Source organism: Porites lutea, chromosome 3 (assembly GCF_958299795.1).
Source record: "Porites lutea chromosome 3, jaPorLute2.1, whole genome shotgun sequence".
Taxonomy (NCBI): Eukaryota; Metazoa; Cnidaria; class Anthozoa; order Scleractinia; family Poritidae; genus Porites; species Porites lutea.
This window is the reverse complement of record NC_133203.1, coordinates 29,111,881-29,133,541: the sequence shown is the minus strand read 5'-3', so window position 1 is coordinate 29,133,541 and position 21,661 is coordinate 29,111,881. Positions and strand designations below refer to the sequence as shown.

The window sequence follows — 21,661 nt, the reverse complement described above, 5'->3', positions numbered from 1 at the left end:
CATATTTCCAAGAGGAGCTAATTTCTCGAATTAAGGGCCCATTTTGATTGAATTTTGTCAAAGAATAATGATAAATTTACAATAGAGTAGAAAAGGTTAAAAGGCCACAGGAGCATCATTAAAAGTGAGATATATAGCTGTAGCAGTGAGTATAGTCCTTGTCTATAGATATCAATATTCAAACATCCTAAAATCTTATAACATTTCTTCTGTTCCACAATGTGCGTCACTTTGAAAGTCTCCCCTATTTTCAAAATATTTTTTAAACTTGACCAAAAATTGTCAAGTACTTAGACTAAGTAAGGCATTTAATTGTCAGCAAGATTTATAAAGGTAAACTTCTTAAATATTCTTAAGACAAGGCAATGTGACCACAATAATGCTTTAAACCAATATTACTTCAGTCGCTCAGAGTATGGTTCTATGCAAATCAAGTCTTTTTTTTTTTTTTTGCGGTATTTCATTATTACAAGCTACAGTTATTTACAGGGTGTTCGACACTAGAACTGAGAAAAATCGCATCTCAAAACGTGAAAAACTCCAGGCAGCACCTCTTCCATGAAATTGAGGTCATTGTCACAAGGCAGATATAGTCTAAACCTAAAAGATGATTCATGAAGGGAAACACACTCATTAAAAATAAATGTACTTGTTTACGAGATTTCCCCCTATTAAACTAGTCCTCGATCACGCTTTATCCTTGCTGAAAATCGGTTAACAGCTTGCTTTGTTGAACTTCATCAAAGACAAGAAGTAAAGGACACTCCCCTCCTTAAAGTAAGTCTATTAGAGTATGTCTGAGGAGGGTGCATAATGATTTTTTTGACATTTGACATTTGAGTGAACGCATGTGTTTTTATCATGAGAGGCAAGAAATGATATTTTTTGCTTCCTTCTGATATCCTGGTCAACGAGCTTACTATATCTGTTCAACAAATGCAACAAGAAACCGAAAGTTGTGTTTTGGACGAAGATCCATTGGCGGTAAGCAATGAAAAAAGCGAAAACAAATCGTCGCACGTGAGAGCTATCCACCCAAGCAAGGATCTAAATAGATATATAGTGGACAAGTTCCATCAACCCCCGGCATCAACCTACAGCCAAATCAAAGGCCGCTCCTTTTGAAGCCATCGATCTTTCCATCTATAAACCTTCAGCTAGATGCCTTGCTTTCTCGACATCTGAAGATCGCCTGTTATTATGGATTTTAGCTTTCCAATTTCGCTATTACGAAATAACCAGAAATGCAACAGATTATACTGTAATATGGGAAGAGCAAGACTACCCAAGCTCAACCTCGAAGTACGATAAAATCTGTATTCATCTTTCAATGAATACATCCATTGGCGAAGAAAAATTGGTAACCATTACAGTTTTTGGTACAACTGGGAGGATCCTCGTGCAAGGCAAAAATATGATGAATGGAGAAAATTCGAATTTCCGGTGATTCTGAAAATTGTGAACACTCTCAGCGATCTTCAACCTCTTGGAGATGTTTCTCTCTTTGGAGCCTCGCTTCAAAACTTTTTTACGAATTTCATAACATTTGTCAGAGATGATGACATCCCAGCATCAAATAATTCGGACGCCGAAATTCGCTCAACAACCAAACCGGAAGTTTTATCACCAACTGAAACACTAACAATCTCGCCAACCCGTTTAAAGGCAATCTCATCCATGCGAGACACACTCGGGCAGCTAGAAGCAGATTTTACAGAATTTCATATGACCATTACCGGGGATCTGGAACAGCTAAAAGACAAAACCGTTAAACAAGATCACTTAATTAAGCTACAAAAACAATCATCTGACGATATACTCAATGATTTTTCTTCGCAGATTACATCACTCCAAAAAATAGTCTCTCAACAATCAAGCATCATTAAAAAATTGCAAGATGAAAACCCGATCCTCCACAAGAAATACGTACAAATTGACAAAGCAAATCAGGCCCTGTAAGAATCACAAAATAATCTGAAGACAGAAATTCATTTCCTTAAAGAAAAAATGACAGCTCTTTGGAAAAACTCGAAGGAACCCGACCCCCCCAGGCCCTTCCTCACAACCTGAGTCTTCTTGCTCCGAAAACACTTCTGACAGCGAACAAAAAAATACGGACTGTGAGGCATCGCGACTACCCATCACAGCTCAAAAGCTTACAGTAAATATTCCCACGGAAAACAGGTTTTCGCTGCTTCAGAATTGTGAACCATGTGACAGCTTATCCAACACACAGGAACAAATTGACCCGGAGACAAACACAGAAAATATGACTCCACCTACTCCACAAGACATTGCGCCACCTCCAATCCAATCATCTGTAAACAATAAAGCCGTTTTTCTGTGATATTCGAATGGAAAATTTATCGACAAAAGAAAGCTTTTTCAGCCAACACAAGATTTCACATTCTTCAGATGTCCCAAAATTGAACACGCAAGGGCTATTTTACAAGATGAAATTGATAAAGAATCGGCTGGACACCCTCAATTAATCATAATACACACCCTCAGAGAAGAGTATCACAACGTCTTAAAGCAATATAAAAACCTTTTGAAACATAAGAGAAACGAATACTATAGCAATAAGATCTGTGAACTTGAAAATAGGGCCGAAAATTCGAACAATAAGAGCTTTTGGAACTGTTTGAAGTCAATGGACGACACTATGAAGGAAACCTACACCCCTCCAATTTCTGAAGAAAAATGGATGTCCCACTTTCAATCTTTGCTCTCGAATGAACCCCTTCATGAACAGCAGGAGGCAATTATAGATGAGTTGCAGAATTCAAAGGATATTACGACACTATCTCACTCCTTGGATTACCTAATCATTGAAAGTGAAATTCGCACTGCAGCTGGAAAACTCAAAAACAACAAATCTTCTTTTTCACACAAAATCAAAAACGAAATGATCAAATCTAGCCTAAACGAATTAATGCCTATTTATCTAAAACTATTTAACACGGTCCTCGACTTAGGAACTATGCTCCAAATGTGGTGCGATGGCCTCATTACACCAATTTTTAAATTTGATACATCAAACGACCGTGGAATTTGTATTTCTAGTTGTATTGGAAAACTATTTTGTTCAATTCTCAATCAGAGACTTCCAAAGCACGTTGACTTAAATAATATACTTCACAAGTCTCAAATTGGTTTTCTAGCAAATAATACAACAGCAATCATATCCTCACACTTCGAACATTAATAGACAAATATGTCCATTGTCACAAGGAGAAAATAAATGCGTGTTTTGTTGACTTTAGGAAAGCCTTTGATTCGGTTTGTCATGATTGGATTCTCTATAGGTTATCTAAGATCAATGTCCAAGGAAAGTTTTATAATCTAATTAAGAGTCTATACTCGAAGTCTACCTGCTCTGTCAGGATTGGAAATAACAAAACGCGATCTTCTCAATACGCAAGAGGAGTGCGGCAAGGCTGCATTTTAAGCCCTCTGCTCTTTAACTTATACCTTAACGATCTAGCGTTCTCATTTGACAATGTTTTATCAGACCCCTTCGTGTAACCAAATGGCACCAGACTAAACTCTCTCCTTTACGCAGATGACTTGATAATATTATCGCATCCAAACTTGGTCTACAGAACTGCTTTAACGTACTATCTTCATATTGCAACTCATGGATACGTAGAATAAATCCTAAGAAAACCAAAATAATGATTTTTCAACGATGCACACGAAAATGTGAACATAACTTCCGCATAGGCAATGAAGTAATCGACGTTACCCAAAACTATACTAACTTAGGAACTCACATCACATCTTCCGGAAATTTTACACTTTCGCTTGAACATCTCCGACAAAAAGCTCTTGATGCGCTCTTCAGCCTCAGGCGGCACACGGATTTGAATAGTCTTAAGCCCTCACTTGCGTGTAAAATTTTTGACTCGATGATTTCACCAATTCTAACCTACAACAGTGAAGTTTGGGGTGCTTTTGTTAAATCAGATTTTAAGTCCTGGGACAGTTCTGCAATTGCAAAAACCCATTTGCAATTCTGTAAACGTTATTTACAAGTACATAACAAAGCATCCAACATTGCTTGTAAGTTGAACTCGGTAAATTTCCCATGATCATTGATATAAATAAAAAGATTCTAAATTACTTAGACTATCTGAGAGGTAAAGATGAAGATTCTATAGTCAAACAGGCGTTACAAATTTCAGTTGACCTACATCATAACGGAAAAACTAGCCTTTACTCTAATCTCTGAAAATGGTTGACTACTTTGATCTAAACTATGACTTTTCCTGTAATTCATTGAGTGACTCAATAGTTAATAGGTATATCGACATAATCAAAAATAAATACGTCTCTTACTGGAATCAGACCCTTCACCAATCACAAAAACTCAGTTTTTATTGTACAATCAAAGACGACTACAGCCCCTCGCCGTACCTAGTTTTAGAAAAAACCCTTTGAGAAAAACATTAGTTAGATTTAGAATAAGCAGTCATCAACTTAGAATTGAAACAGGTAGATACGAAAACATTCCTCGCAATGAAAGGATATGTCACTTTTGTACAAGTAACAAAATCGAAGATGAAAGTCATTTCTTACTAGATTGTAAGGCTTATTCTCAGATCAGAGACATATTTTTCTCCAAACTAAAAACTAAAATACTTGACTTCAAATCACTTTCACACGATACTTTAATATCTCTTCTTATGAATTATTCTGATTATTTAATTAACGGTCAATTAATTTCATTTATCTCGCAATGCTTTGAATTAAGAACCAAATTAATATCAATGAATGAATGAATGAGAACTGTAACGTTTTGTCATGTTTTGCACGTACTAATTTGTTGAATTAGTACTTAAATTTAGACTAATAGCTTTTATAACATAGCTAGAAAATTCGCCTTATCAAATTCAATAGCGTGAGCGTGTTTCATATTCCTATTGAGCACGTTGATGACGTCAATAAACTATTCGTAATTCCTCGAGCTGTTGCGAGCTTAGCAATCCTGCGTCTCCTGAGTGCATCCATAACTCAGCAAGAGACAATGAAGCGTTTACCATGTGTTTTATAACGAAATTTAAGAGGAAACGTTTGAATTTGTTAACCGATAGTAAGGGAAAGAGGTGAGTGTTGTTGTTGTTGTCATCTCCGCGAGCTGTGCGGGCTATGGCGTGAGATCATTTTTTGCAAAGTTGTTTTCTCTCAATAACAATTTTTCGCTAAATTAATAGATTTCCGGCACCTAAATATAGATTTTACAATTATTTTAGACTACACTTTCTCTCAGTTTCAGGATAAAAACATAAGATCAACTGTGAGGAAAAAAAATATATAGTCACGTAAACATTGACGCGTACTGCTTTGAGCGCGCCCTACAATGATAACATTTTAAGTTAACTGCTGCATTGATCGCTTTGATAATGTTATAAAACAATTAGTTCATGCGTCAGCTGTGTGTATATCGAGATATTGAGCACTTGGGAAGTTTGGAAAGCACTCAAGAGGCTAGAGTTGCATTCGGCTGCACCTCGTGCAACTCTTACGCCTCTTTCGTGCTCTCCAAACTTCCCGCGTGCTCAATAGGGACCTTAAGATCCAGGACGGGAGAGAGGACGACGGCGCGCCAAAGGACGGTAAGGACTGGGCCTAGGTCCCCGTCTCACGCGATAGATAAATAGCTTAAGATTGTTGCCGACGGGGACGCCATTTTGCTTCCAGAATATTTTGGCCATTTTGGTTTATTCTACAGCATGTTAAACATTTCATATCGTGGATTAGGAAGCGTCTTTTTCTTACATCTTGGGTATTGGGGGCTTCAAAACATGACGTAAGTTTTAAGCTTATATGGCAACTTAATTCGTCATGTAGCTGATGTCGTAGTAAAAAATTGTTCCTTTCCTCTAACTCTGTTGCTTGATTTGTTCAGCTTGTTATCTTATGTTTTGTGTGTAAAAATACGCGTTAAAATGAGTTTTAAGCATGCAAGAGATGCCTTGGTTCTATGTCATGACAACGGAGTGATAGGCGACGAGGAATTTTGCTTGCTATACGATGCAAATCGATCGAAAAATCCCGAATTTCCGTACGAAGAATATGGAAAATTTGATCTTGAAGATATGGAGGACGATGAATGTAAAGCGGAATTTCGCTTCCATAAAGAAGACATTCCGGTGCTGGCAGAAGTCCTTGGTTTACCCGAAACTTTCACCTGCAGCCAGGGATCCGTGACTAATGGCATTGAAGGGCTATGCATTATGCTGAAAAGATTTAGCTACCCCTGCAGGTACTCAGATTTATTTCCCCGTTTTGGTCACGCTGTTCCTGTGATGAGCATGATCTGTAACACAGTAGTTGACTTCGTTTACAACCTCCATGGCCATAGAATAACCGAGTACAATCACAACCTTCTTGATTCGGCTAGCCTTCAAGTCTATGCAGATGCAGTTTTTGCAAAAGGTGCCGCCCTGGATAATTGTTTTGGTTTTGTGGATGGCACGGTCAGGCCCATTTTTTCGCCCTGGGGAAATGCAAAGAGCTGTATACAATGGACACAAACGTGTACATGGACTAAAATTTCAGTCAGTTGCTCTACCAAATGGACTCATCGCAAATCTTTTTGGACCTGTAGGTTAGTGCATTATTCATTTCGGCTAATACCAAGGCAATGGGAAGGTATAAACATGAGGCATATGATTTCTTTAAATCCCTTGGCCACTTGTAGTGTTGGCTTTTTTCTTCAGACTGAACTCAAATGATTCAATTCATGTGACCTCTGTCACGAATTGTCAGAGTTCACATGCACTGCAGTACGTTATGACATAGACACATTTATTTTGTAACTTACCGTACCTGTGAACAGATGTATATAGGGAGACAACATAAAACTTATATGTTAATTTATTAGTAGGTATTTCTACATAAATGAGTTGAGCCTCAAATAAGCACACATATCTATCAAGGTCACAAGGGTTTTGGCTTTACATAGTATTACTGTAACTGGTTTGAAGGAAGTATTAAATTTCAAGATTGTAAGCTCAACATCAACAATATTTCAAAACTCCACTATATCTCTTTTACAGAAGGGAGAAAACATGATGCATCAATGCTGGATGAGTCTGGTCTGTTGAATGAGCTCGAGAGGCATGCATTTTCACCAACTGGCCAGGCAATGTGTATTTATGGTAATCCAGCATATCCCCACCGTGTTCATCTGCAAAGACCATTTCAGTATGGAGTACTGACACATCAGATGCAAAGTTTCAATGAGTCCATGAGTAAAGTTCGTTCCTCAGTCGAGTGGATTTTTGAGGACATCATTAACTATTTTAAATTTTTAGATTTTAAGAAAGACTTGAAGCTGGATTTAAGCCCCATTGGGAAAATGTACATTGTCTGTGCCTTACTTAGGAATGCACTTACTTGTCTTTATGGTAACACAACCTCTGAGTTTTTCCAGTTAGACCCTCCATCTCTGGAAGATTACTTTGCTTAAGTGCCATTCATACTTGAGGGCATAGCTGAATGTTTTTGGTTTGTAGGCTTGTTTTAACAGAAAATCTCCACAAGGAATTACACACATAAGAAATATTACAGGAAACCAAGGGTTCTTGACAAAACTTTTAATGGCAGCTGTCACCCAGATACTGTTAAGTCTGCATCAATTTCTTTCTTAGTATGATGAGCAGTGCTTCACAGATTTCCAACATGCCGTTTGTGTCTAGGATTTTGACACCAAAAAAATAATATCCATACTCTGTCCATGGAAGGGGGTGCAATGTCACCCCCACCCCTCTGGAATTTCCAAATGTAAGCAGTGATTCGTATGGAAAACAAGGTCTTTTTCCCCCACCCCCAATATTATGCTATATGCTAAAACTGAAGAACAAACCTATGAAAATGAAGTAATCATTTATTTACTACAATCCAAGATAAAAAAGTATATACAGTGTAATATGCTATGCTGTTGTTTTTGTTAGAACAAGTGTAACACTTTTTTCAACATGTTTTCAAGTATAGCAATTCTAAATGCTCTTTTTGAAATACAATATTTGAGAAAATGGTTGACACTCAAAACATTTAAAATACATTGTAAGTATCAATAGAACAAAAAGAAGGCAGGGTTCAATATCATTATCATGCACTTGCACACTCATATGAAATCTGCTCAAGCAGTTCTTGTTCACTTCTCCAAAAATTTAGAAAACATGGTTATCATCATGGTCTGGAATCCATCAATTTGCTTCTGTTGCTGTGCCAGCTGCTGGCTCATCAACTTCATCATAGCTTCATTCTTCTTGGCTTCTTGCTGCAACTCCTGCTTTTTCAGCTCCAGCTCCTCTTTTTTAAATTCATCCAACATTTCATTCCTCTCCTTTAGATACTCCAGGGTGTTGTTTCCACTTGATCTTCTTTTCTTCCCCTTTCCTTCAATCTCACTTCTTTTCATTCTGTCTCCCAGCCTCTCCATTGCCCTCTTTCTCACTTCCTCAGCATCTTTCTTATCTTCCTTTACCTTCCTCTTTTGTGCTGCTGTCTCCTGTTGGTCTCGATCAGCCTCATCTTCTCTCACAATGAGGTCTTCCAGGGCTTGCTCTACCTCTGTCAATTCTAGGGTGCTAATCCCACTTGCTCTTTCCTCCTCTCTAAGTTTCCTCCTGTATGCTTTGGCAAGTAGACCATACCTTTCTCTAACACCTCTCTGGTCAACCTTAAATTTGGGGGCTTCTACTTGCAAAAGGCGCTCAGAGATTTCGTTCCACTTCCGACCTCTTTGAACTGTCCCACGTTTTGTGCCAGCAAAGGGGCTGTTCGCTAGCATTTCTCTGACTAAAATGACATCATGTTCCTCTGTCCAGAACATCCTGTCATACGAAATGTGGCATAGTAAATAAACTATCAATGACAGTAGTGAAAGAAACAACACACAATCTACAAAAACTCTATCATATTAATATAGGAAAACAAAGAAACGCCTTACGATGAAAGGTAAACCCCAATGGTAGTAAGAAACAAATATAATGCTAAGAAATAAATATAATGTGTGAACTGTGTAGGAAGTTAAAAAACACATGCATGATGTGTAATTTTAGCATATTCAAGTGTGAGGAACAGTGAGACCTATTTTAAAACTTTGTTGTGAAAAGGGAAGAGACAAAGAGCTATCGAGCTACGAAAAAATGCCGAAGAGGTTGGTTGTATACAAGAAAATATTTAATACAAAAATATTGGCACTAGTAAGTGCAGTTGTTCAATAGAAAACCGACAAGAAAAATTTCGGTCCCGAAATGTTTTCCGGAGTTTTGATAAACGGACGCCACTGGAGAGGAAAACGAAAGGTTTGACAAATGCCGGGTTGAGACAGCTATTCAGCAATTCAAGTCAAAACTCCACAGAAACACAACAGAAGTAGTCTTATTTCTATAAATGGAGGAAAAACACTCTTGGGAAGTTTGTCGCTTGGAGTTGTTTTTCTCTTTCACGCGGAATACACGAAAAACATAAACTCCGTACGACAGTCGCAAGTAGAAACTCAATAAAAAAGAATGACTCTGAAAGTGGTATTTATATAAGCATTAAACAATGACTGAAAGCAGAAAAATGACAGGAAAAGACAAATCACACCTGCAACATCTGCACGACAGAAGCCAACAACAAACATAAAACGAGCCAACAAAAATATTTACTTACGCTGGCTTTTTGTTGCTTGTTTCCTTTGAACATGACGGGGAGGGGGTCGAGACAAACTGAGCAGAGCTCATTACGAGTTTACAGGACTAAATCTCTGAGAAAACCGAAGAAAATCAAGTACACAGAGGGCACAACGTCAAACTGGTGTTTTTGCCGTCCTCGACGGAGTCACGACGGGGTCACGCAACCATGAAAACAAACCAGATCTCTAATGCGCATGCTTCTTATGGGAAAACAACTTCCGGTCGGCCGTCGTCCTCGCTCCCGTCCTGGATCTTAAGGTCCCTAATATCTCGACATACGCACGCTGACGCATGAACTAATTGTTAATTGCAATACTGAACAGCAAGTGGTAACGTTGCGAGTATGCACGAGCCGCTGGACGGAAGTTTGTGGTGGTATTGGATCGCAGCGAATGCAGCAAAGAAAAATGGCGCCTCTTTTAAAAATTACCATCGTCTTAGTCATCTGTTCTATGTTTGTGGAGTGCAGATAAGACAAAGTCTTCTTTGTAATATGCGAGATTGGTCTCAAGGCTAATAAGTCGCAGATCATTCACAATTTTGCGCGGTTTGTGACTATTGTTTCGTGTTTTGGCTTGCCCGCGGACACGTCGATGGGGTTCTGTGTAACAGCTGCAAAACTGCACTATGAAACACTGGATAACTGGGAAAAAATCTCTTCATGTAAGTTGTGACCGAGTACAAAACGTCCGACGCTTACGATTTGAATAAAACGCTGTGAAAAAAAATTCTAAATGCTAGTCTGTTTATATAGTCATAACTGCAGTTCTTGCGACAATCTCCTTGCAATAATACGATTTCACGTCAGTTATGGTTCAGGAACGCCCTGTTTTTCAGAGATGTGCAACCTTAGTGCACTGATTCTGCCAGTGATTACTTTTCAGAGATACCCCATCCTAATCACCAGTGGCCAAAGCAGGTGTAGTGCCCTAATTCTGCGACTGATAAAATTTCAAAGATATCCCACCCAGGGCTATGAAATTGTATGTTTCCTTTTTTGACTAGATGAGATAAAACTGAAGACCCAAACTCTAGAAATGACATCTATTAAATCTGTGTGGTGCCTTAACTTATTCAGGGGTGTAGGCAGAATTTTGTAATATGGAGGCTCTTGACTCCAAGATGCCCCTTATACTTCTAAAATAAAGAATTAGATGAGCCAAAACAGGAGTGTGGTACAAGATGTTTCATATTACAGATGTGTTTTATTGAGGTAACCATAACCATGAAAAATCCTTCCCTTTACTCCCCACACTTCTGCATACTAGAAAATTGCAAATATGCACACAACAGTGAAATACTTAAAATAGTAAAGATCATAGTCATATCTAAAACTGCATTTTCTCTCTGAGATATTGAAGTGAGTTTTCTGCTTCTGGTACTTCCATGCTTGCACTCATTTTTGCTTTTCATAAATTTTGTTGTTGGTATTTTCTACTGCACATGTGTTAATTATTTAAGATATAACTAATAAGGCATAGCTCCCTTGACTAGCCCATATCTGTTTGCGACCAAGTTCTTATGATTTGAAGATTAAAAAATTGAAAATGAGAGAAATTAGCTCTAACTTTTCCTTTTCATTCAATTTCAACATGAGGAGAACTTAAGGATCTTAAAGCCTGATATTTATAAAGTCTGAGTTTATGGTAGCTTCAAGTGAGCCAATGTATGACTCATTAAAATTAAAGCTTGTCTGTGTGTCTTCTGGTGCACCAAGGCTATTTGATGCAGTTCAGGATGGAGTGACAGACCCTTCACATTCTGCAGACATCATAGGGTAAAATAAAAAACGGATAGTCGCCATTTTGTACCTGCTCTGCTATGGCTTGAGTGAAAAGTGCGACTGGTTTAAATGTGACGATGCAGTCGTCCTCAATGACTATCACCTGAATCAACAAGGTTTAGTGCTGAGCATCTCATAGGGAGCTCCTGCAACAGGCAAAAGGCAAATGAAATTTTTCGTAATTTGTCATCTTGCGACACCAGGAGCATCAATGAGCTTGTTTCAGGGGCAATTTTACATACATTGCAACTTGTGCAGCCTATGATATATGACTATATACACTACTACAGTGTATACACAGCCAAACCGACATTGGCAAGCCAAGTGCTCCTAAATTCATGTGCACAAACACTGAATATATGAGACCCAGACTATCAAAAGATCTATTTCTATCGGAGAGTGAAAAGTTACCCCTATGGCATTTAGTTACTGCCCACAACTAGCGATACCCCTTTAGATATTCAGGATTTCTAAAGTGTCATGGATACGAATTTATATTCAAGAAGGAAAGAAATCTTTTGGATAGAAAAGGAATAATAACATTTATGATTTTTGTAAGCGTACAAATACATTGGATGTGATGAAGCTAATTCTCATGTAGATGCCAATGTAAGGAATCAAATACAGGGATTTCATGTCCAGTGTTGTCTATACTTCAAACAGGAATGGCAGTCCAGCAAGTGCAAAGGTGAACAAGGGCAAGAAATGTTTTGCGCTTGAACTTGTGCTAGTGTCAAAGTGGGAGTAATATTGTAATGGTCATATGAAAATGCATTAAATCACACTTATTAAATCACTTTTATAGTAGGGCAGGGAAAAGAATGCACATATGTGTATTTTCATATTTTATATTGATTTCAGTTGTTTCAAGACATTATGTAAACATTTTAAGCATAACATTAAAATTCTTTAAGGCGCCAATTTTGTATGTATAAACAAATCATCATTGAATAATTATCAGAATAAAATCATCTTCCAAATGGTGAGGGTTCTTGTCAGTGAATCTGAGAGCTTACAGTGCATGATTATTAAAACGCAAATTCATCAGTGTTCCCCCCCTTGGATGCAAAATCAAACATTCAAGAATGGAAGAGTGTTCCGAAACAATGCTCTTACAGATAAGTTTTGGTTGGGATATACTTTTACATGTTAACGAAAAATCTAAAAACAAAGTTGAAAAGGACAAGAAAAATTTTGTCCATCTTTAACGAAGTTTTAGCAAATAATATTTCACAATCCACCGCCTCGATCTCTTAATCTCTGAGAATAAGTAATCGCCAAAGAGCACCAATATAAACCAGAAAAGCAAATTTTCGAAAATGGAAGGAAATATCCGACTATGGCCTTACTTGTAAGAGTAGGAAATTTGCTTGTTGATTTCATGCCGCTAAATAGTATCAAAATACTCGAACTTCCCCCCTTTGAATTAACCATTAAAAGTGAAAATACGGAGTGACCGAAAGAGAAGTTTAACCTGTTTAGTCGCTTGTGTGGGATATATAACTGGATCTCGCTGTACAGTCAGGGTCAAATAATACAAAAATACCAGGGTCACATAAATTACGTTGAATTCAGGCTGCTATAATTTTAACACATAACATTCGATGATGCTGCTCCACATTTCACAAAGTAAATCAACGGGTATATCGTACCTAAATGTTAGGCAGCTCTGCAGATCGTGGACGATAACCCAGAAATCCGTGACCGCTTGAATGTCAACAAATCAACATATCACAACAAACGACCTCGTGAACGCTTTACCTGCTTCATCAGAAGAGTCAAATGGACGAAAATTAACCAGCTAAATGGTCCTTCTCCCATACATGACACTTCAACATGGCTTAGCCAAAGTATCCAATCTATAAGACATGTCTGTTGTCGATTGGGTATGCAAAAAAATCTCCCTGGAAAGCGCTTCAGAACAGCTTTCGGCCATTACGATATTATTTCTCGTCAACAAGTGCTTCCAAGCAAGCTTGACGCATGCGCAATCGTTACAGCTTGCTGTTGCAATACTGTAATTCCTTTATGGTCATGCAAATAAAGCATTTGGTGTTGATGTTGTTGTTTTGTCACACTAATTAATTCGGAATTAAGATTTGGGAAAATAACAGACATTCCGTGGCAGAGAGACGCACAAACAGGTGTTTTTCTAGGGATTCTGATGAAGTGCGAAAAGTGGATCTATAAGAAGGATTTATGAAAGCTCCATTTTCATTTAAAAATGGCCTAGTTGGCTCAAATTTTTAACAGTCTCAGTAAAGATGGGCACCCTGTACGAGATTGAAGGACATTTTTCCCTTATGAAGCATTTTTTCAAAAATTCAGCGGAATGTGTAAAAAAATACTGTGCAAGACTGAGTTATAACTCGGTTTAACAAAAATTCTCACGTTCAGAATGTCCAATATTTTTTATTATCATATACTAAAGAAACAAAAAAATAAAATAAAAATGGTCGTTTTAATTTTTTTACGCAGATTACATGTACAACTTCGCTGGAAGACACCGCTTGCTTCAAACGCGTTACAGTTATCGTCAGAGACACTTTTAGGTCAGAACAAAGAGCAGTTTGAGCTGCAAATTTCTGTTAAAAGGAAGAATGAGAGGTTTTGTGAAATTGAGGGATATTCCTGACAAAGTATAATAAAGTACGTTTATCAATGTTTTTTGAATAGCAGATTTTAGCATGTGGATATGACAAAATTTAACGTAAAACAAACAATTTAGATTTTTAATATAAAGTAGTGGTCGAAAAAACCCGAGCCCCTAGCAGACGGCTGAACGTTCCAACCATTGAGCTTTTTTTAGCTATTTTCAAACCGAGGGGGACTGGGTACGATCACGTACAATATGAAATTACCCACAGGCCAGGGAGAGCACACCGAGCTTTGTAAAATCCCCAAGTTTGGTGTTAATCGGGGAAATATTGAAGAGGATACAGCCACTCAAGAAACTGGTTTACTGGACAGGTTTTCCGAAGTCCATACATTTAGTAAATTTTGGAGATTCTGAATGGCTTGATCTCGTTCACTATTGGCCAGATTTGCACAAAACTTAAAAAGCTCGATAACTCTTCCTGACTATTCTGGTGTTGTGTTGATAATCCCCATAATATATAGTCCCCCTCGAAAGGGTAAATCACACTTTATTCACATAATCAATGATCAATTAATCATATGAAAAGCAGGTATCAGAGGTTAGCTCTAACGAAGATACCTTCCAAACAAATATAAATGAGAAAAACAAGCTTAATAAAAAATAAAAATACGTTACAAGTTAAAATGCAGATAAAAAATTGCGATTGAATTTCTTGATATATAAGGACTTGTTTAAAAAGGAGGGAGAATAACCCTACCAGAGTGCTAGGGTTACCCTAGAAAGAGGTTTACCCTACCTGCCTTGTAAACGCTTTGTTTGGGTAACTCGCCTACCCAGGATAACTTTGACCGTCAAGCGTGAGCAGTAATCTTGAAAATTTGAACGGAGTTATCCAATTTTTCGACCTCTAAATTACATGATTTTCCATGAATTAAACATGTTTAAAATGGATCTTCAAGATTTCGTTCAAATATTGCACGTTACAAAGAATGTTTGTTTTAGTCTTATGTGGTGACGCATGACGGTAACCCTACTTGGGAAATTTTGCTTGTAAACCAGAGTTAACTTTAACCCGCTTGCTAGAGTAACCCTCCTCACTCCTTGTAAACACGCCCTAAAACACTGACGCAAAATAGGGCCAGGTAAATAAATGTTTTTTTTCAATTTCCTTTTAAAGGAATCTAAGCTTTCTGCTTCTGCAATTGCGTTATGCAAATCAATCCACTGGTTAATAATTCTAACATAGAATGAACACTTGAGCGAATTAATCAGTTCTCAGAGACTTGACATATCATTTATAGCAATGGTTTGAATGCAATGTACGGATGTCCCTAGCAAATGTAAATACTGAAGAATGATCCAGGCAATTTAAGCCATCTTGCCAGTACACAGGACAATAATCAAAGCAACACAATAAATTACTTGCATCGCACAAAAGTTGTGTAAACTTTGGACCATAGTTAGAAGAGGAGACTGGTTAGGAAAGCCGGCAAACATCAAAGTTGAAAACAACGGTGCTGTAGTTTATGTTGGAAGCTCCCTGACCGTGCATAATCCTTTGTTTTTTGTTCACAAATTGTGACTGAATAAATTAATGCATTGTCTCTATTGGTCAGTATGTTCAAAATGATAGGAATGCTATTGAACGTTGTGCACGGACAGGTCCAAAAAAGCAAACAAAAACATATAACAAAGCATTTCCCAACCATTCTACTTTAATTAACTATGTTTGATAAAAACTTGATTGATAAAAACTTGTTTAGATATTAGGCATAAATAATTGATCTTTTTAAGCTGAGTGCGGTTCCCTAGATATCAACTCCAGGAAAATTCCCCTACAATTGCCATTTTTAGCGAATTGGAATAAACGCTACAAAGATTGAAAAAACGCAAATTTAAAAAGTGGCCTTATCGCTGCCGTCGCCGTCGTACACGCTAAGGCTCCCTAATAAGGTAATTTGGCCACAAGAAAAAAACGAAGCCAAGGTTTCGGGCGCAAGCCCAAAAGCAAGGTTGTTTTTTATTAATTCTTACATGAACGCCATTATCTTGTGCGGTTTCCGACAAGAATTTCAAGTAGGAAATTGATTGACTGAACTCTCTGAAAGATAAGCTCGAACGATCCTGCACTTTCGATCATTTAATAGTGGCAAAAAAACTTTTAGAACTCAGATAATGTGATAGAACTAAACATTCTTGTTTACAGAGCAATCAAACTCACCCTACAAGTCTCACTCTCCCCTCCAACTACTAGAGCAACTTGACCCTTCTTGGTTACCGCCATACCTCCCAAAAACTTAGTCTTTTCTTTACTCAATTGGATCCTCCGTACAAATTCTCCAGTGGTAGAAAAAACTGTCATACTTGGATATTCGGTCAATCGTTCAAAGCCAGCCAAGATGAAATAATTGCTTGTAGGATGGAGGGCAGCTCTGAAATAGTGATATTCCTCGATGTCGACAGAAACTTTGGCTTCATGTTTTCCCTTCAGAGTGAAAATGTGGACGCTGCCATTACCGGTGTCCATCACTATAACGCGGTCATTGATAGCTGCCATATCTCCTGCATTTTTGAAGAATCCCCCGCCAAAGCTACGGACTAGTTTCCCATCACGCCTGTAGACTTCAACCACATCTCCCGATCCAGATCCTCTTAATACCAGGACTTTACCGCTGCAAATTGCCAATTTCCTGCCCTGTCCCCAAGGCCCTTTTTCCACAGGAAATTTGCGAAGCAGTGAATTTGCTGCACTGAATATATGGACTTCCAGCTCAAAATCTTTAGTCACGAGCTTCTTCAGTCCCACCAGTACATAAAAATTGTTGTCTTCGTCAGCAGCGATATCGAGAATGTACAACTCTTCTCTGGCACTGTTAGCATGGATATTGACATACTGTTGGAAGTTCCCATTACTGTCAAAGACTTTGATCAATTTATCCCCATCGTCCGCCACAATGAAATGCTCTAGCGGATTCGTAGCGATACCCACGGGGCTTTTTAGCTGGCGTTCCTTTTCGCCATCCTGACCAAATGACCACGGTGTGATGAAACAGTGTTTCATGCCTTGTTTCCCGAGCAGTTTTGTAAGTCTTTCGTCACGGATCGGGTCAATTTTCCCTTTGCCTGTGTCAACACAAGGCCATTCCTTTACGCCAAACCCCACCATAAGGGTGAAATCGTAAATAAATCGATTCAGTTGGCATATTGCAGAGATTATTTTCTCACGTTCATCTTTACTAAACCGGGTCGAGAACCCTGCCTTGCCGAGCTCGACAGTGAAACATTCCTTGACAGCGGTCAGAGAGTGCAGTTCTTCAATGCATACTTTACATGCTGGTATAGCCTCCTTGTCGTTGTCAAATGTCTGCAGTATTGTTGCCATAACTCGAATCTCCATGGCTAGCAAGCGATCGTTCAAATTCAGCGCTTCATTGGCGAAGGCATCTCTTGCTTTTTCACGAGCATCTTCAAACCTCTTCTTTGCGTTTTCTAGGGCCTTCTTGGTTGAATCATCCATTCCAAGTCCCTTTTGTTTTCCAGCTTTGCCTTCGTCCTCGAATCCCGACTTTGACTTGTCAAACACACCATAGACGTAGGCGAAGGCATCTCTTGCTTTTTCATGAGCATCTTCAACCCTCTTCTTTGCGTTCTCTAGGGCCTTCTTGGTTGAATCATCCATTCGGAGTCCCTTTTGCTTTCCAGCTTTGCCTTCATACTTGAATCCCGACTTCGACTTTTCAAACACATCATATAGGTACTCGATGCCTACAGCTAAGGAAATGACGCTTGATAACAGATCCTTCTTTGCAAGACCGTCTAATTTGGATTTTAGGTCGTCAATCTCACGCACGATCAAGCGACGGAATTTCTGATTTATAACGTCACCTTCTTCAAGCTTCTCTGCTGTCGCCGCTCGACCTTTTTGCACAAGAAAACTGATAGTTGCCTTGAACACAGTTGTTATTAACGCAGTCATAATTTCTTTAGTCCTTAAAAAAAAAACTTCGGAAATGTGTTACACGGTAAATTCTCTAATGGTCAGTAGACAAAGTTACGCTGCAGCATCCGCTATTAATACCGAAAACGAACACAGGAGCTTCCATTTATAGCAGACACAGTTAAATGAAGTGTAATGGTTGGGAAACCCTTTGTTATGGGTTTGGACCTGACCGTGCACAACGTTCAATAGCATTCCTATTATTTTGAAGTTATTGACTAACAGAAACATTGCATTAATTTATTCAGTCATAATTTGTGAACAGAAAACAAAGGATTGTGCATCGCTAGAGAGCTTCCAACATAACCTACAGCACCATTGTTCTCAACTTTGATGTTTGCCGGGTTTCCTAACCAGTCTCCTCTGACTATGTAGCAGACTATATCACGGTTAAAGACTTCACAGTCTACTGCCGCAAAAAGGCATGCAATCAAAGGTTAGTCGTGACCTTAGGGCTAAGCTATTTATTGATAGAGCTTGTGTATAAAACACCCTATAAATCCTTCTTTTTTATTTCTGTCAGGGCAAGAAAGAACCCATCCTCGGAGACCCAGGGGCAGTCAGTCAGTTTTCAAGCACAGGCGGAAGAGCCCCTGGGTACCGACTCTCACCGGACCATTTCCAAACGGTCAAGTGAATGCTGGCTCCTGATTGGGCACAAAAAATGCTTTGTATTATTGTGCCCAATCGGGGAACAGCATCTCCTGAGTTCTTTTCGTGAGTTCGTACACGACGCGACAGCTATTGACTCGATCACGGCTTGTCTGGCTTATGCACCAAACAAATGCACTCAGTCAGGAAAATTTCAGTTTGATATAAACACTTTATTTCAAAATACTGGTTGGTTGTCTTTACACCAGGCTGTTAAGTAAGACTTAAGAGCCGCTAAGTTTTACTTAACCAAAAATGCGTGTGTGAAGGCCTAAGTAAAATCTCAAGTAACTTTGCTTTGCATCTCATTAAAGTTGGAAAGTTGAAACGATTCAAGAAAGTTTCAAGCGACTTGAAAACCATCCTTATGGCCTACTTAGCTGACTTGCGGTTTTGCGGTTTCTTGAGCTTTGAGAAAGGCGAGACATGTCAATCTTAATTTTGTTGCGTGGGAAAATAACGTGAAGTAAAAAAGAATCGGTTGTGTGTGAAGCTTTATTTTACTTGAAGTAATTAAAATTTACTTGTCTTGAAATATTTCTTAGCTTATTTAGGCTGTAGTGTAAAGACTACCACTGTCTACCCGAAAACTAAAGACGCTTTTCCAAAAATACAAGCTTGAGCTTACAACAGGTATTCACACTTGCATCGATCATGCCTTCGTAGATCTTAAGGAGTTTAAGATTCCACGACAGCTGACAGCCACGAACACGTCGCATGAAAAGTGAATTCATATTTTTCCAGTCTCTATCGTGATTATCCCAACTCGCTTACTTTGTCAAATGCAAGCGAACTCTTCTGGAGCTGATTTTCTATCAACCATATCCAAGTTCATAAAGAGAAAGAAAATTTTGTCATTGTTTGTTTACCTTGTTCACAAAACCTGAAATTAGGCATCTTCACGTGGTAGTCGTGCAGTGACGGCAAAGAAATCTGCAAAATGCGTGATGCACGTGCAAAGTTGTTGTTTTGCCTCGTCAAGCTATTGCTTTTTTATTATCTCGTAGCCGCCGCATATCTTAAACTTCCTATTACCTGATTATTTACGATACATTGTGATCCGTCAGAAACAGAATTTTCTCAGTGCAAAATGAATTGTTCCTGCTGATAGCATCCGAAACGTTTTTCGACTCATCGGTAGGTCCTTCGTTTCTGGTTAGGAAAGTAGAAAATGGAAGTTTCCCTTGTACGCACAAGCTTGGTGAACGAACCGGGCAACTGTGGCGACATAATACCCATCGTGTACGAACTCACGAAAAGAACTCACGAGAAACTGTTCGCCGATTGGGCACAATAATACAAAGCATTTTTTGTGCCCAATCAGGAGCCAGCATTCACTTGACCGTTTGGAAATGGTCCGGTGAGAGTCGGTACCCAGGGGCTCTTCCGCCTGTGCTTGAAAACTGACTGACTGCCCCTGGGTCTCCGAGGATGGAAAGAACCTACTTAAGAAAACGCTTTCGACTTAATTGATACTCAAACACCTAGAACGTAGGTATCCTAACATTTATCTACGAAGTTAAGAGGGAGTGTGTCAGATTGCATCAGTCACTTTAGAAGTGAGCAGCGAACTGATAATCTAAATTATAATTTAAATTACCAATTGAAATTATATCGCAAAATCTAGCGCTTAAATCAAGAAATTCAAAAGAGCAGTGTAGCAAAGTTTGACACGAGGCTGTGATTTTGTTATTTTTAAAAAAGTCATTTGCGTATAAAATCGCGTAATCATTTCTTTTTTACAAAACAATTTAGCCATGACACAGCCCCTTTAAATGCAGTTCAATGACGCGCCAAGGTCATGGTAATAGCGGTAGCGGAAACGTCAAGTTTCTTTTGTATCGTTGATTATTGTTTTAAAGAGATTGTAACATTGATATTTATAATGATACTTGTGACAATATATACTCGGGAACGCGATTTATCTTGGAATAGTCCCCTGGCAGAATGCAGTTTTCATATATTTTGATTAGGTTTGGTGCACAAGGCGGCATGCTTTGAAAGAAGGAGGGGGTTAAAAGCAGGTCATCACTCTCTTATGCCCTTGAAAGGATTCACCAATGGACAACGGTAATTGCAGCTCTCTAATGATGAATCTTCGTTCATGTTTGTTTTTGGTAAAAACATCCCACTTCAATCGGCCATAAATCCAAGACACGGTTTAAACGTCGCATTTCATACATGTATGTGCCGAAAGTAAAGCAACTGAGCGAAAACAATAGATCTTTCCCGTAAGCATTAACTTCGGCAGTTGTCTCTTTTGATAAATATTCTGCGATCAAATCGCGTTAAAATATTGAGATGAGGGAAGAAACAAGTCTCAATTTCGAGATAGTAACTTCACAATTCGAAACAATCATAAACCTTAGTTTATGTAATAACAAAATTTTAAAATAAGGCTTTAAACACGCTAGCAACCAAAAAAACCCATTTTAAATGCACTCAGACTCAAAGGCGCCGTCTTTTTTCTATTATTTTTGGAGAGGTATCTAAGTTATTTCGACCGCACTAGCCGCGAGATTTACATCCGCGCGCATATCGAAATAAACAAAGCTTGCGGGAGTCGAAACAACTTCCTTAGTTTAACTAAAAACCTCCAGGAAAACGTCAAAAATTTTGAATGTGCAGATCACATCGAGATCAGACAGAGCTTTAAAGATAAAGGTCGAATAACTCTTTTCAAGTCCATTCGCCACTTCTATTTCAGATTCAGTTGTGAAGCAAATGGTGGGTTATTTTACAGCAATTGCGTATTTTCCCTCCCGTTGTAACTGGTAAAGTACTCCCAGTAGGCCTGGGCGAAGACAGTAGGTAAATAGTTATACCTCTTTACGCTTTACGATTGTGCTACAATGTTTTTTCTTTTTTCTAGTCTTTTTTGTTTGATTTGTTCATTTTTATCTAGCTTAAAAACAATGAAACATTCCGAAGTGCAA

The 21,661-nt window shown here is 38.5% G+C and overlaps 1 protein-coding gene across 2 annotated transcripts in view; it reads right to left on the bottom strand.

Moving 5' to 3' along the window:
* The window catches only part of LOC140930873 (uncharacterized), a 49,442-nt gene extending 31,250 nt beyond the window's left edge, over positions 1-18,192 (bottom strand). Inside the window, exon 1 of one of the 2 annotated variants that reach the window (XM_073380585.1) lies at positions 16,299-18,192. In XM_073380585.1, coding sequence (XP_073236686.1) covers positions 16,299-18,053 — 1,755 coding nt within the window. In that variant the 5' untranslated portion in view covers positions 18,054-18,192. The remainder of the gene's footprint in view (positions 1-16,298) is intronic. The other variant, XM_073380584.1, reaches the window with a different exon arrangement.
* Positions 18,193-21,661: the final 3,469 nt, after the last annotated feature.